A 17,192-nucleotide genomic window follows, 5' to 3' on the forward strand; every position below is an offset into this window, starting at 1 on the left:
GTAGGATAGGGCTGAAGGGACTGCACAGTTTGGCAGTGACATTTACTGTTATTTCATGCACATTTTTGCTGTCTGTTCCGTACTCGTGGGCGCGCGATCTGCTGCTTTACGATACAACATTTGAATAAGTCACAGATAGATTACAGTTCCAGGGGTGGGTCTAGGGTGGAGGCTGCTCTGTTCTCCATCGGGAACACAGATTCGTTGCATATCAAGCGGAACCAAAGGCCAGCACACCGTGGGCCTGCCTTTTGTGCACACATGCATTAAATACATATCGCTTTGTTTTGCTGCAAAGCGAATACGTTAAACTTTAGAAAACAACATATATTTGAGACCAAGGGTTGTCATTTTAAAAGCTGTAATGCAGTTTTCCGTCCACCAATTAGCGTTTTTCGTGTTGCCTTCCCCCAGTGCAGACACTTTATTAAAATGGCGGAATTCTAAGGCCTGGTTTCGGTTACAGCCTGCGGCTCTCTACCTACTCCCCTTCCCGTTTCACACATTATGGGCATTGAACCCGTACTCTTTGGGCCTGACTTTTTTCCCCTTGTATTTTTTTAGCCGAGAATTTGACCGCCATTAGGGGGTGTGGCGTGCATTTGAATGTTCACTGCCTGCGTGTATATGTCAGCACGGATTAAAGGAAATGTTTTTTGTCAGTTATTTAATGTTATTCTTTTCAAAGAGATGCTTTAAGAGAAACACCGTCTGCATAACAATATTACTCTCTGCCAGAGCATATTTGGATGTAGGAACTGTTCTTTGCCGTGACGGTTTGATAAAACTTTGAAAATTAAAATATATATACACGTGACCAGAATTGTAAAGCCAAAAACCGGGGCATTTCACAAAAATAGAAGGACTACAATTTTACTTCAAGCCAGCACAGGCATTGACCGTGTTCCTCAGCAGAGAATTACAGAACTGGAAGTAAGAATATAAATAAGACGTATTTTTTAAAACAAGTAGTTTCTTTGTTAATTAAATTGCTTTCTTGAAACAACTGCTAACTATCCCTGCTTTGCAAAACCTCCTGCCGTTTTAAATCGACACTTATAAGGTCCCAAAAGCGAGACCTATTGGCTATGCCAATGCTTGTTGAATGTAGTATTTAGGACAGGCTGCTATCAGATAAGTAAAGGAATAAATTGGAAAACAATGACACTGATGCAGTAGTCACTACTTGGCAGCCCTTAGACGCCATTTCTTTCCTCTCCTGTTTAAATAGTGTGAGATCGGGCTCCCCACAGGACGCTCTCCCGGCCAAAATATTAAAACAATTAGACCCCCTCACTCATCCCCCCATCATTAAATTACTCAACGCTTCTCTGAGCGAGGCCCATGTCCCACAACCTTGGAAACACGCCATGGTTGTACCGTTATTAAAAAAACAGGGTGCAGATCCTTCAAATCCTGCTAACTTTCGCCCTATATCCTTGTTGCCAATTTTCTCAAAGATATTGGAGAGACATATAAATTCTCAGCTCTCCAAACTGGTTGAAAACACTGGATTTCTCCATCCTTCTCAGTCGGGCTTTCGGCCTAGGCACTCAACCGAGACAGCCCTCCTGGGGGTGACAGAGAGTCTTAGGCACGGTGTCGATCAGGGAAACACCATGGCGCTCATCCTGCTGGATTTGAGCGCAGCTTTCGACACCGTGTCACATTCCATCCTCATTGACTCTCTGAAATCTCTAGGTGTGGCAGGCCAGGCCTTGGCCTGGCTGGCGTCTTTCCTTAGTGACCGAAGCTTCCAAGTGTTTTCTTCTAAAGCTGCCTCCGCCATTTGTCCTTCCACCCGCGGCGTCCCCCAGGGCTCAATTCTTAGCCCTTTATTATTTAATATTTATGTTAAACCCTTGGCAACCATAGTCGAACAAGCTGGGCTAACCCTGTTTTCCTACGCAGATGACACCCAGATTGTCTTCTCCTTGTCAGGGAGAGACGTAAACAACATCTCCGCACTCAAGTCGGGCCTCACTCTTGTGGCCGACTGGATGCGGAGAAATTGTCTCAAGCTGAATGGGGAGAAGACCGAGGTGGTCATTCTGGGACAGAACAAACATCTTTGGGGTCCTCGCCATTGGCCCATCGAACTGGGAAATGCGCCTACACCATCTACTGCAGTTCGCAACCTGGGCGTCATTATTGACGACAGGCTAACTATGAGACAACAGGCTACTAAGGTCTCAGCCATCTGCTTTTCAACCTTGCGATGGCTTCACAAGATTTTGTGGATGCTCCCCCTCTCCTCTCGCAGAACTGTAGTCCAGGCACTTGTAACATCACGCCTGGACTATGGCAACATTCTCTATTTGGGCGCAGATAAAGCCACTATACATGTGCTGCAGGTGGTGCAAAATGCGGCCGCGCGCCTGCTAAAGAATGTCCCCAGACGCACCTCAGCCACTGCCGCTTTGCGTGACCTCCATTGGTTGAGCATCCCAGAACGCGTTAAATTCAAGGCACTCTGCTATATGTTCAAGGCTAAGCAGGGTAGCGCCCCAGTATATGTTCAGGGGCTGGTAAAACCCTATAGACCCCTGCGCTCATTAAGGTCATCGGACATTGGCAATTTCACAGTACCAAGATGGAAGCTGGCAAAAATGGGAGGCCGCTCCTTTTCCACTCTTGGTCCTAAATACTGGAACTCCCTCCCATTGGCATTAAAATCTGAGACCAACTTACTCCGCTTCCGTAAGGCTTTGAAGACCCTGCTCTTTACTAAGCGTGACCAATAGTCGGCAGAGGCCTTAAGTCAAGGTGACATTCTCTTTTCTTCTACAGTCTATCCCTGGCGCCGGGAAACCCATTGTGGGTAGCTGTGCGCGGTACAAGCTTAAATAAATAAAATTAAAAAAAATAAAATGTCCCTGTGTGTGCGGAAAAATGTCTTTCTGTCTGAATGCTTTTTCAGGACAGTTTTAAAGTCAATTTCATACATACTGAAAACGACATATACATTGGAAGACACCTGCACCGTGTCTAGATTGCTGGATGCTCACTGCTGCTATTCTCTAACCTGGCCTGATATGGATAAAGTTTAAGCGGCTTCTTCTCACCTGGCAGTTCTGCCACAGGCAGACAAAGTTTTCCGGGATATCTGGAATGATGTTCCTGCTTTGGAAGTCCAATATACAGCGGCCCAGGTTGGGCTGACTCTCCAGGGCCTCCTGACCCCTTTGTTTCAGCTTGGTGTGGTAACAGTGAAAGTAAACATGGCGGATCAGATCAGCCGGGTTCTCCATGCAACAAAAGCCACAGTCTTGCCACAAACAGGAGAATTCATCTGCAAGAAACAGATTCAAGGAGCAGCCATTAGATTTTCTAATCGTCCAAAAACAGCAACACGTGAGCAACTGTACTTGTGTAGTGCACTACAAGACATTGAAATACACACTATTGGCTATGGCCCAAGCATCACGAATGGTTGCAGAAATTAAATACATTAACATTTTTTCAAAAAGCGTGTTAAATCTTGAGGGAGGTTCTTGAAGGATGAGAGATGAGCGATTCAGGTAGAGGAGGGTACCTTTAGTTACATGGAAAGTCCTTAAGTACAGAAGAAGTACACAGTTCTAGCCAAGGCTTCACCCTCCCACTAACTGTTATGTTAACCAAACTGGTGCTATTGAAGTGTCCTCCGAATCAACATCGCTGTCAACCGGGAGCTGGTGAAGGGAAGTTCAAACAAGGCAGTCAGCACCAAAGTAGCTGCTTACACCTGCTGCTCTGGTGCCCTACCAGTGTCACACCCCACTAGGCCAGAGGAGAGGAGTCTTCCATTCCGGCAGGGGGATGTGACGTCCTGCAACTAATGCGGTTGTGTTACAGATTAAGTGACATCAGCTGCAAGATAGAAACCAAAGAAGTTGCTTACAGGTTTTCCCGAGGGTGCATAATGTACCACAAGAATGGTGGATAAAAGCAAGTTTGTGGATCCTACCAGATTCCTGAATTTCCCTACAGACGATAACATAGTGAGATTCACACAAGCCTCACCATCCTGGATTTCTCTGGGTGTCTAATTGGTAAAAATGCTTGGGTAGATTTCCCTGGGTAGCGGTTAAGCCCAGGACTAAAGTCTGCAACCGCCCACATTTCTCGCAACCATTGGCGAAGTAAACAGGTCACTGCCAGTGCTGGTTGAGTTCGTTTTTTTTTTTTTTTTATTCCTGGTGGAAGGCAATGCAACACAGAAGGTGTAGATACCTCCCACCAGCAATAAGAAACAACGCTATTTTAAACTTTCAGCCATGCTGCAGAGCTGCTCAGATGCTGTACAGCATGACAAATCCAACAGGTCAAGTGGGCAAGGCCTACTGACTTTGCCAATGCTTGTCCTTAATGACATGTCCTACACACAGCATATGTGCTGCAAGACTGTACACAATGTAGGAAAGTGATAAAAACAACGAGAATGCAACAACACAACATTGCCACAACCTGGCATGCAGTGTGGATTACAGGCACAAAATGTGTTAACATAAAATAAAAGTCTTCCCAACTTGTCACACTCCTAAACATTTTCTTTTTAACTCCCAGCAGTTATCAAAACACAAGTTCCTTTTCTTTCGACACAGATGTAATCTTTTTTTGTGAAAAAATGTCATCCCTTTGTAAACGGTTCAAACAGAGTTTTCCAAATGTTCACATGGCTAGCATAAAAAAGTGATAGCATTAGCTCATGGATTTTGTTTCCAGGTTTCAGACACACCTTTACAAGCATGTGAAAACATTCATGTAGCATATCCCTTTCCCCCCACAAAACAATTAAAATGTAACAAAATTGTTAAATCTAGTATGGGGAATAGTGGTTTGTTTGGAAGGATCCACCATTCCAGAACTCTATATTTTTGTAGACATTTGTTTTTAAAGATAAATCCATCACTTAAGAATCCAAAAGAAATGCATTATAAGATAAGTCAGAATCAGAAATCTCCGACGAATTAGTTTAATGCATAGTAAAGTCATCTGTAACATGATTTTTTTCTAATTTACGGAGTTACCATCCCGTACCAGATTGCCACAGAAGGATGGCACCTGATTAGTATCAAACATATGAGTATTGAGAGAAACAGAATCAAAATCTTTTCCAGAACTCTAAATAATCTCTGGTTGGTTAGGAGAAATGTTGATTACGTTTCCAAAACTCGGGTGCTGCAGTGTCACACTCCAGGGGTAAATGGGATGAAGGCCTTCCACAACCGCTAAAAGATGAAGAATGGGAGGAAAGCTGTAGAATGACCGGGAGTCTTGCCGTAAATGGCAATTTTAAGCGCATACATTATAAATACCTCCACCAGATGTACTATACTCCTGCACAGTTGCATAAATATGGCCTGAGGGACTCTCATTGTTGCGTGCGTTGTGGTGCGGCGCTGATTTTGTGCATCTGGCAGGGGTTTACTCTAGAATATTTGCATTTTGGATGGGCGTGACCGAGGTGCTGTCTGCCATGACGGGTGCTCAGATTGGGTGTGATCCTAAGGTGTGTCTGTTGGGGATAGTATCCAAAGTCCCAGCGGGAGTGCGCAAATTGGTGGTGCTCTCTTTGCAATCAGCCAAACGCAGGGTCGCCATATGCTGGGGTGGAAGGCAGGCGCCTAAGTTGCGCACTGGCTGAAAGACCTGGCATATTGCCCTGACCAACTTACCTGCTATTTTGAGGGGTTACCGTCAGCGTCTCGGCCACGAGACATCTGGGGACCATATACTGCATATATGCTGACACAGTCGGATGCTGATTAAGCACACGATGATGTATACAAAGTTCCATGTACACGACATTGCTTGACTCAGGATAGGTGGCTAGAAGTCGCTGCTGGGTCTTGGTTAACGGAACAGATGCCCTGAATTTTGAGAGATGGTGCTAATGCTGCATATAAAAGATGTAATGGATGTATCGATTCAACCCCAACTGATGTTTTCACTCCTGACGATATTCATGCTTGATTTATGTAACTGCGACACACTAATTGATTATTGTATTATCTGAGAAGGGAATGTATGCACACTTCACAGTTGTACTGTGGTTTTCTGTTGTTAAAATGATAAATAAAAAAAAATAAAAAAAAGTTTCTAAAACTCCATGAACCCTTGTTTTTCAATAGAGCTAATGCTTTGCCAACTATTAGAACCGTAACAGGTGGTGAAAATTTCGATTAATCCGTAGTCACTTTGAGTAGATTTTAATTAAAACCCAATCGCCAGTATGAATACAATATTACTTAACCTTTTTCTATGAATCAAATTTTTCATTATGTTTGTATTGTTTTTGACACATTGTCTTGTAAAGCTTCCATTTCTCCATGATTTTGTGTATATTATGACATGAAGATATTGACAACAAATGTTTAAATTTACATTTTCGGTTCTTCTTCTCAAAATGTTTAAATTGAGACATATCAGTTGTGCTCTGTAGAGTTGTAAGATAACGCTAAACTCTTATTAATATAGTCTCCAACATCCAAACTTGATGATAAAGTAGTCTGTACACCTTCTTTAAACAACCATTTGCAATGCAAAAGGTCTTGCATTTGCGAGAGTTTGAGCCATTGCCACTGTAAATGACAATGCCTTTTATTTATGTGTTTTGAAAACCTGCAAGTGGTGCGTAAACACGCACTTTGTACTTACAGTCCTTGCTTGCTTAAAAGAGGCTCAGTTACTGCCACCCTTGCTTCTCATAAGCAACGACTATAAGTACAAAGTGTGCGCGTTCATGCCCCGTTTGCAGGAATTTAAAACACATAAGTGCTGATACCGTTACGCCAGGCCGTGCGTGTCAAAGGCAGGAGGGAGGAGGAGGCAGCTCCAGCCAAAACATACGTCAGTCTTTGAATGCACAGCAAATTTGGCAAGATAAGAGTAAGATTTACAGCCCTGTTTACAACAGAGCTCTGCAAATCAATAGCACTGTCTCAAGTGATGTGAGCACAATTTCGTTCATAAAGCTGCAAGTTCAGAGTAGCAATTTTTAGTGTGAATAGCAAGGACCCCCTGATTAGGAATTGTCAGTTCCAAGGACAGGGACAAAAATTATGCGTAAATAGTAACGTGAATAAGACAACTAACCAGGAAAGGTCATGAACTAAACATTTTTTTTACAACCAAATTTGATCAGATAAAAAACATCTATTTCATTTAATAAACATTTTATTTAAAAAAAGGGAGGGGGGAAAAAAACATACACATTTCACAATGATCGATGACTTCACAATAAATGTATTAAAAAACACAAGCCTTAAACAATTATCCTAAAAATAATAACACAAACAAATTACTCAATTTACATAAATTCAAACTAAATAGCAAACAATATTTCCTATACACAAAAAATTAATTAAATGATGTATTTTAATTTTTTGTGTATAGGAAATATTGTTTGCTATTTAGTTTGAATGACCTTTCCTGGTTAGTTGTCTTATTCACGTTACTATTTACGCATAAGTTCAGAGTAGCAACACAGGTAACAGGGGGCAGTCTTTGAAAATGGGCGGAGCTTCTAAAGCCCATTACCTGAACACAGCAGGTCTTGCAGAAACATCGCAAACGCTGCCTAGGCAAGAGCTAAAAACGGTTCCCTCTTTCAACCAATCCATTTGAAGATGGACTATATCATGCAATTTTAAATGTTTCACATCATAAAGCTAAAAAAATTCACACGTTAATCGAGCCGAAAATGAGGGCTATTATCAGTAACAATGTTCTAATTTAAACACATTTTCCAATAGTGTGTACACTTAACAGTATTTTAGCAGAATCTACGAACGAGTAACAAAATCACTTCAATTGATAGACTATAAGAACAACCAAATACCTCATTTTACTGGGAAGTAGACTGTACTGGGCAGAGAAGACCATATCAGGGAAGTGGAATTCCTATAGCCCCATGCCCAGGACATATTGTTTGGGGTCAAGGGCAACAGGTTTATGAGTATTTTGTTTTTGGAACAAGTAGGCCAAACCCCCTGCAGCACAAACTCTTTGGCTGCCAGTTTGCAGTACCACATTATGGATGAGGAACGGGCACTGTCTGCAGTTAAGGTAATATTTTTGCCCATATGTTAGTGCTGTCTAAACTTGTATTTATGGTTCACTAATTGAAAGCCTTTATTATTAGGGTGAGCGCTCTAAGTAAATGTTGTAAGCTCTGACTGCACAACAGTGGTTCCAGTATAAAAATGTGTACATTACAAATGGGGGTGGGGTCGCACACTACTCTCACACCAGCGGGATCGCCCCTAAGGACTGTGGTAAGTGTAGTTCGTGTTCCGCGATGCATCTTCTTTCGATTCTCTGCTATCTTCGCCATCCCTGGACACGTGTTTCGGGGTATTTACCCCTCATCAGCAGGGATTAGGCCGCGTTCTGGGGTTGCCGGTGGCTGCCAAATATTGCCAGGTTTAGTACCACTCAGGCGCGCAGGTGCGGGGTCCCAGGCTCGTCAGCCAACTGCTCGAGGGAGCTTTAACATTACAAATGGAGGTGGGGTCGCACACTACTCACACACCAGCGGGATCGCCCCTAAGGACTGTGGTAAGTGTAGTTTGTGTTCCGCGATGCATCTTCTTTCGATTCTCTGCTATCTTCGCTATCTTCGCCATCCCTGGACACGTGTTTCGGGGTATTTACCACTCATCAGCAGGGATTAGGCCATATTCTGGGGTTACCGGTGCTGCCAAATATTGCCAGGTTTAGTACCACTCATGCGCGCAGGTGCGGGGTCCCAAGCTCGTCAGCCAACTGCTCGAGGGAGCTTTAACATTACAAATGGGGGTGGGGTCGCACACTACTCACACACCAGCGGGATCGCCCCTAAGGACTGTGGTAAGTGTAGTTCGTGTTCCGCGATACATCTTCTTTCGATTCTCTGCTAAAAATGTGTACACACAAAAGCAAAACATTTTTTGGTTTCAAAAAGCACGCACTGCCACAGTAGTTATTGCCACTGAACAAGTACACGCATGGTATATGTCCTTGCATTAAGTGCATCTATACGGCTTTTGTGAAGCGCTAGAGCGGGCCGGGCGTGGGCAGCGCGAGTCACACGAGGTTGGGACCGTGCGGCGGGGCCACGAGGGGTTGTGGCTTGAGTGGTGCTCATAACGGAGGTCGACCGGCTACCGTGCTGTTCCTCGGCCCTGGGTGGTGCTCTCGGGGGTCTTCTCTGCCTTCCTCTCGTCTATTTACTGGGCGTGCGGGGGTGCAGTCTTTGGCGCGAAGCTGCGGGCAGTGCACACCAAGTTGGGCTGATGAGGGCTGGCCATGCCTGGACTGTTTGGGGGCAAATTTAAAAGCTGATCTTTTAAAGGAGCTCGGTGGTGTGGTGCGGAGGCACGGAACAAAGTCAGCTGGATCAGTGTACAGGAAGAGATTGGAGGCTCAGATTTATTGAAGGAAGAAGCAGTCTGCGAACTGGAGGCAGGCAAGATGCAGGAGTGCTGGTGGATGTCGCTGTGAGGAGGCTCTCTGTGCAGTCAAATCAGGGTTGAACTGCTAGTTACCAACTCAGCAGCCACGTGGCATTGCGGGGGCACCTGACAACAGTGTCTTTCAATATGGGCAAAATCGGAGCCAAAGCAGGCAAAACTTCCATTTAAAAATAAAAGGTCAACTCGGACTGCAGATGGCATGGGTGACCAGAGTGACACGAACAGTGCCCCGGCCCTTGCAGAGGGGGTGAAGGACGATACGAGATCCATATTACTGGAACTGCGTGCAGGGATGAAGACTATAGATAGTAAGATGAATGCTCTGGCAACGGGACTTGATATGGTTAAGAAGAGAGTTGACAAACATGAGCACAGGTTGGACGCTCTTGAGAACCGTGTATCGGATGGGCATGATGCGCAAGCTGAGGCACGCACACAACTGCTCCAGATGGAAAAGGTGCTGGAGGTGATAAGCGCCAAGAACGAAGATTTAGAAGCGCGCTCGAGGCGAAACAATATACGCATTCTCGGTCTGTCGGAAACCACGCCCATAACCAAGATGGAGACATTCATAGATGGAATGCTGTGTGAACTTTTTGGGCCAGCCCTCTCTGTGGTGATGATAGTGGAGAGAGCGCACCGCTCCTTGGGGCCGCGGCCTAAACCGGGTGCGGCGCCGCGTCCGATCATTGTGCGGTTATTAAATTACGCAGACAGGGACGCCATTTTGAGAGAAGTCAGAGCCAAGGAGCCAGTGGTTTATAAAGGAGACAATCTCTCATTTTTTACCGATTACACACCTGCAGTGCATTTGGCGAGGAGAGAATTTGTGCCGGTGAAAAAACTGCTGAGAGAAGCATCGGTGTCTTACGCCATGCTATACCCGGCCAAATTAAAGATAACTCATGAGGAACAATCGCACTTCTTTACGGATGCGAAGTCGGCGCTAAAGTTCACAAGCACATTTGCAAGGCAAAACCTCGGCAGAAGTCAGTAGAAGTGGCGATGCTGGAATCGGGACTGGACGAGGCGGGCTAAGTCTAAGGGGGCTGAGTCGGAGGCCTGTTGGGTTGACTGAAGGACCCGGTCTAGTGTTAGACTTGGACTCTGGCGAGACATGGTGGGCTTGCTGAGCGTAGAGGAGGGGGATACGTAATCATCAGCTTTATATTGCTAAGTTGCTGAATGGGGGGGGGGACAGTGAACATGTCTGTTACAAGATGCGGAAGGCACGCAGAGGGGGCGGATAGTAGTTCTGGCCACCTCGGTGCGAGTCAACGTGGCCGAGCCTCTTCCTTACGCGGGTGTTCCCCTGATGGTACAAAGGGTAACTGGGTGTATTGTGTTGGGGAGTGGGGGGGGGGGGGGAGGAGACCGGTCTCGACCTGATTGGGAGGTTGGAGTGGGAGGTGGGCAGGGGGAGATAGGAGGAGGAAGTTGTTTTTTGTTTTAAATTGTGTTCCTTTCTTCAGGCAATACATGCTCACTGGTTATCTGTTCATTAAGGTGAAACTGAATTGTGATGATATACCCAATTCCCCTCTGGCGATAGATATGGTACCACTGCTTATACTACTTACAATAATTGATGACAGATAGATGTAGGCTGTTAACCTGGAATGTGCGTGGCCTCAACTCCCCTGAAAAAAGTGAGGCAGGTAGTGGCATACCTGAACAGGCACATGATACAAATCGCCTTGCTACATGAAACGCAACTGACCAAATATAATGAGCGGGAGGTAGCGAGTAGATGGACGGGCTTTCGGTTGGCTGCGTCTTATTCGTCCTATGCGAGAGGCGTACTGATTATGGTTAAGAAGGGGGTGGAGTTTCAGCCGTTGCACACATACACAGATGAGGATGGGAGATGTGCGACGGTGTGTGGGAAGATGCATGGCAGACTGGTTTCTATTGTCAATATGTACGGGCCGATATTGGATGACCCATCTTGTGTGGACCGCATATGTGGAAAGCTGCGAGAATGGCCAGGCGCTCCTGTAATATGGGGGGGGGGGGGGATCTCAATATAGATTAGTGTGTGATGCTGCACAAATCTAACCCCATCTCGTACCGGACCCCCAAGGTAGCTAAATGTGTTGAGCGAGCAATGGAGGAATTTGGGCTATATGATGTGTGGAGGGTGCGACATCCGTAGGTGAGGGAGGGTACGCATGCGACGCCGGTGCATGGCAGCTGGTCACAGTTGGATTATTGGCTGATTGGAGGAGAGATGATGGAATGGGTTGAAGATGTGACACCTCTGGCTAGAACGCTGTCGGACCACAACCCAGTGAGACTGAATGTGGTGTTTCTGGGGGTGGTGCGACGACCCTTTACGTGGAGATTACGTTCAGAGGTGCTGCTTGATCCCATATACGAGACGACGGTGCGAGAGGTCATAGTGCAATACTTTATACTTAACAAAGGAACAGTGAGTGAGTCTTCTACACTGTGGGAGGCCTTTAAGGTTACTATTAGAGGGGTGAGCATTGGGATGGCAGCGGGTATACTAAATGTAAATGTAGCCGTACTTGTAAAGCGCACTGATACTCCTGAGTGTCCTGGCGCTGTACTCATACCGCTAGGGAACCCTTCCTGGTTTTTCCCCATGAAATGTCCACTCCTGGGCATCCCCAGGGTGCAATCAGGCATCCCTAGCGCTGTAGGGGGCCGTTGTGGAGACTAAGCAAGCTATTGCCCAGAGTTGCAGCGTGGGACCCGAGGCGAGAAATCAGGTCCGAGGAATTATGAGCCCAAGATCCGCCGAGACCAGCCAAGGCAGGAATTGAACCCTGGTCCCGGGCCTGACCTCTGCATCAGGGTCTGCCGCTCTAACCATTGAGCCACACTTCTCTAAAGCCACACTAAAGGACATAAGAACCCAGCTCCAAAACACAGAAAGTAAACTGCACGATTTGGAAAGAGTATACTCGACTAAACCGGAGACGGGAACATTGGCTCGTATACAGGAGTTAATCAGGGAATATGAAGACTTGGCTGATACGGAGGTAAAGTATATGTCCAGAAGGCACGCAGCAAGGCGGGTAGAGCGGGACGCACTCTAGCGTTCAAAATTAAGGAGAGACTGGAGCAACCTCGTGTGGACAGGATAGTTGACGACCAGGGGGGCGAACATTTTGCTCCGGAGGCCATTGTAGAACAATTTAGTGGTTTTTACACAGAGCTCTATAAGTCACGAGGTAAAGCATCGGAGCAGGAATTTGAGGCGTACCTAGATAATATTGCCTGTGCCTGGCTCTCTGATGTGCAGAGAAAATATTTATGTTTACCTATAGACGAGCAGGACATTAAGATGGCGATTGCTGCGATATCCAATGCTAAGGCGCCTGGCCCAGATGGGCTCACAGTTGAATTTTATAAGAAATACGTTGACCTTCTCGCACCACATCTATTGGAATTGTACATCGAGGCGTATGAGAATGGGATACTGCCACCTTCCCTGAGAGAAGCTTTGGTTATCACTCTCCTTAAGAAAGACAAACCACCGGACAGGTGCGAGTCTTCGCCCGCTGTCGCTCATCAATATAGACGCCAAGATTTTGGTGAAGGTCTTGGCAACTGTTAGAAAGGCGAACCCGGGGGAGGCAGAAGGTGTCTGACTGACCACCCCTAGGTCTACCCCTCCTTCAGAGAAGGGACCGAGCGATGTTGAGAGGCCTCCGACGGGAGGGCCCTCTCCTAGAATCGTACAGCAGAGTAACCACACCACTACAAATATACACCACACGTAGATAGAGTTTTCAATCTTTATCGGGCAATAAGTATCGTTTCAATATATACAGCAGATCCAGAGATCTGGAAAGTCTCGTGGCAAGGGGCAAGGTAGCGGGACAGTCTTATAGATGGTCGGTTGCAAGGAGACCCTACGCACAGCTCTCAATCCTCGAGCTGGGGGGTTCCGGAAGGTTGGGCCGCGGCAGCGCCAGCAGGCTCCAAGATGGTTCAGCGAGTGTGGACCGCGGCAGCGCCAGCAGGTTCCAAGATGATTCAGCGAGTGTGGACCGCGGCAGCGCCAGCAGGTTCCAAGATGATTCAGCGAGTGTGGACCGCGGCAGCGCCAGCAGGTTCCAAGATGATTCAGCGAGTGTGGACCGCGGCAGCGCCAGCAGGCTCCAAGATGGTTACAGCAAAGATGGACCGCGGCAGCGCCAGCAGGCTCCAAGGTGGTTACAGCAAAGATGGACCGCGGCAGTGCCAGCAGGCTCCAAGGTGGTTACAGCAAAGATGGACCGCGGCAGCGCCAGCAGGCTCCAAGGTGGTTACAGCGAAGATGGACCGCGGCAGCGCCAGCAGGCTCCAAGGTGGTTACAGCGAAGATGGACCGCGGCAGCGCCAGCAGGTTCCAGGTAGAGCAGCAAGGGGAGTTCGTCTCAGGGTCAGCCGCGACAGCGTCAGCAGGGCTTCTCGACTCCGGGATACAACTGCCGTCCTACTCCGGGGCTGGCCCAGATATAGGTCTGGAGTCCTTTGACGTCCGGACCCTCTCGCCTGGGGGTCAGAGGGGCCGGGATGATGGTGTCCAGACACCCAGCAGGGGGTGGGGCCAGCGCTCAGGGAGGCCGGAGGTCGATCGAAACCAGGCATCCGGGGACGGTTGGAGAGCCATCGAAACTCCCCTCTCCTTGTCTCTGGTTGAGTGGCCACTCTACCACCCGGAGGGTTCTTGGTGCCTCGATGGCGGGCTCGCTGGGGCCGTGGCAGCGGCTGGTCCGGGACCACGTGTCTGTGACGTGATGGGCCCAAGATGGCGTCGGGCCTGGAATGAGGGTCCGGGGTGGGCACCGGACCGGTAATGCTGGGGCGGCCCGAGTGTGCCGTGTCAGTGGTTGTGGGTCGCCGGGTGGCGGATCTGGTGGTTTGGAGGGCATGCAGAGGTGTGCCCGAGGCCGACCCGGGCTGGATGGAGGGCCAACATCGTCCGGGGCCCGCCATGCGGGAGGGGTAGGACCACGCCACGAGGCCGGGTCCAACACACGTCCCCCCCAGCTGAAGGCAGGGGAGAGTCACCCAACTTCTTGGGGATTCTCCTCGCCAAGGCGGAAGAATCTGGAGAGGCCGTCAGCGTTGGCGTGGTCGTTGCCAGGGCGATGCTCCACGGTGAAGTTCATCCCTTGGAGGGAGATGGACCAACGTAGCAACTTCGGGTTCTCGCCCCGCATCTGCATCAACCACCGCAGGGGCCGGTGGTCGGTCTGTACTCGGAAGTGGGTGCCGAAGAGGTAGGGCCGGAGCTTCTTTAGGGCCCATACGACGGCGAATGCTTCCCTCTCGATGGTGCTCCATCATTGTTCTCGGGCCAGCAGGCGCCGGCTGATGAAGGCCACAGGAAGGTCAACTCCGTCAGAGTTCATTTGGGACAGTACGGCCCCAATGCCGTGTTCCGAGGCGTCAGTTTGGACGATGAACTCTCGGCTGTAGTCGGGGGCCTGGAGCACCGGGGCGGTGCACATGGCAGTCTTTAGTGTCTCAAAGGCTACTTGGCACCGGGGCGGTGCACATGGCAGTCTTTAGTGTCTCAAAGGCTACTTGGCACTAGGGGGTCCAGTGCACCTTCGGGGGTAGTCTCTTGGAGGTTAGTTCTGTGAGGGGCCCCACAATGCTCCCATAGTCCTTTATGAACCGCCGATAGTATCCAGTGAGCCCCAGGAAGGCTCGGACGGCGGTCTGGGTGACGGGGGGCTCCCAGGCCTGGATGGCGTCGATCTTGGGTTGAAGGGGAGCCACTTGGCCGCTCCCCACTTGGTGTCCCAGATAGGTCACGGACCCTTGACCGATCTGGCACTTGCTGGCTTTTATTGTTAGTCCGGCCCGTTGGAGGGCCGTCAGGACCTTCCAGAGGTGGGTCAGGTGCTCGTCCCAACAGAGGCTGTACACCGCAATATCGTCCAGATAGGCGGCACTGAACTCTTCCAGCCCTGCCAGCACCCGATTCACTAGTCTCTGGAAGGTGGCCGGAGCATTCTTCATGCCGAAGGGCATCACGTTGAAGTGGAAGTGGCCATCAGGGGTCGAGAAAGCGGATCGTTCTTGTGCCCCTGGCGTGAGGCCGATTTGCCAGTATCCGGCCGTGAGGTCGAAGGTGCTGAGGTACCTGGCGGCTCCCAGGCGATCGATTAGTTCATCCGCTCGGGGAATGGGATGGGCGTCGGTCCTGGTGACGGCATTCAGTCCCCGGTAGTCGACACAGAACCGCAGCTCCGGGGGCACCCCGGGGGCGGCGGCCTTAGGGACCAGGACGACGGGACTGGCCCATGGACTGTCTGAGGGCTCGACTACCCCTAGGGCTAGCATCTTGGAAACTTCGGCTTGGATGCAGGCCCGGACTCGGTCGGGGACTCTGTAGGCTCGGTGCCGCACGGGCGGACTGTCCCCGGTGTCGACGTCGTGAACACACCACTGGGTGACTCCAGGGGAGAGGGAAAATAAGTTTGCAAATTGACCCAGCAGTTTCTGGCAGTCCTGGCGCTGTTTGGGTGTCAGCGCGGGAGAGAGGGAGACCCCCTCGACGGAGCCATCTTTCTCGGAGGTGCTCAGGAGGTCTGGTAGAGGCTCGGAGTCGTCCTCTGCTCCGGCTGGCCCGGCTCGAATTCAATGGACGAGGCATTTTCATCATACCAGCGCTTCATCTCCTCTTGACTGGCCTTCAGGTTGGTTTCGGCCAGTTCCCGGAACTTCCGAGTCTGGTTGCGGAGAGTCAAGAGGTATCGGAAAACATCGGGCGGAGTATCGGAGGCGGCTAGCTCCCAGCCTTCCATGACCAGGCTGAGGGGGCCTCGCACCGGGTGTCCATATAATAGTTCAAAGGGGCTGAACCCCAGGGACTTCTGGGGTACCTCCCGGTAGGCGAACAGGAGGCATGGCAGCAGAACGTCCCATTTGCGCCGGAGGGGCTCTTCTAGGCCCTTGATCATTCCTTTGAGGGTCCTATTAAATCGCTCCACTAGTCCATTCCCTTGAGGGTGATACGGGGTGGTGAACTTATACGCGACCCCGCACTGTTGCCACAGGGACCGCATATATTTCGATATAAAGTTTGTGCCCCGATCACTGACGACCTCTCGGGGGAAGCCGACTCTGGAGAAGATCCCCATTAGCGCCCGACCCACTACGGGGGCTGTGATAGTCCCTAGGGGGATAGCTTCTGGGTAGCGGGTGGCATGGTCCACCAGGACGAGGATGAAGCGGTGCCCCTGAGAGGTTGGAGGATCCAGGGGCCCCACGATGTCGATCCCTACTCGCTCGAAGGGAGTGGTCACCACGGGAAACGGTTGGAGTGGGGCCTTGATTTTCCCCCACTCTTTCCGCTGGCTTGGCAGGTCGGACAGGTTCGGCAGTGGTTGTACACATCGCGGCGCATCTTCGGCCAATAAAAGTGGGTCACCAGGCGGCTGTAGGTTTTGTTCTGCCCCAGGTGCCCGGCGAGGGGCACATCATGTGCCACGTTTAAGAGAAAGTCTCTGAAGTGGAGGGGGACGACTAGGACTCGGCCGGCCCCCAGCTCGGCGATCTTTTGTTCACTGTACAGGAGGTTCTGGTCCCAATAGATCCAGTGGGACCCCGAGGAGTCTCCTGTGGCTTGCGTGGCGGCTTGTTGTCGGAGTCCCTCAAGGGAAGGACATGTCTTTTGTTCCCGACGGAACTGCTCGCGGGTGGGGCCCCCTTCTTGGCGCCACTGGGCTAGTTCGGGAAGGGGCCCGAGCTCGGGAAGTTCTTCATGGCTGGGGCCCTGCG

General features: G+C 49.6%; 1 protein-coding gene across 1 annotated transcript in view; it reads right to left on the bottom strand.

The window, feature by feature from the left end:
- HINFP (histone H4 transcription factor) overlaps nt 1-17,192 on the bottom strand; it is a 173,917-nt gene that overhangs the window by 125,285 nt on the left and 31,440 nt on the right. Inside the window, exon 3 of the mRNA XM_078682190.1 lies at nt 3,066-3,292. Coding sequence (XP_078538316.1) covers nt 3,066-3,292 — 227 coding nt within the window. The remainder of the gene's footprint in view (nt 1-3,065; nt 3,293-17,192) is intronic.

Source organism: Lissotriton helveticus, chromosome 3_1, assembly GCF_964261635.1.
Source record: "Lissotriton helveticus chromosome 3_1, aLisHel1.1, whole genome shotgun sequence".
Lineage (NCBI taxonomy): Eukaryota > Metazoa > Chordata > Amphibia > Caudata > Salamandridae > Lissotriton > Lissotriton helveticus.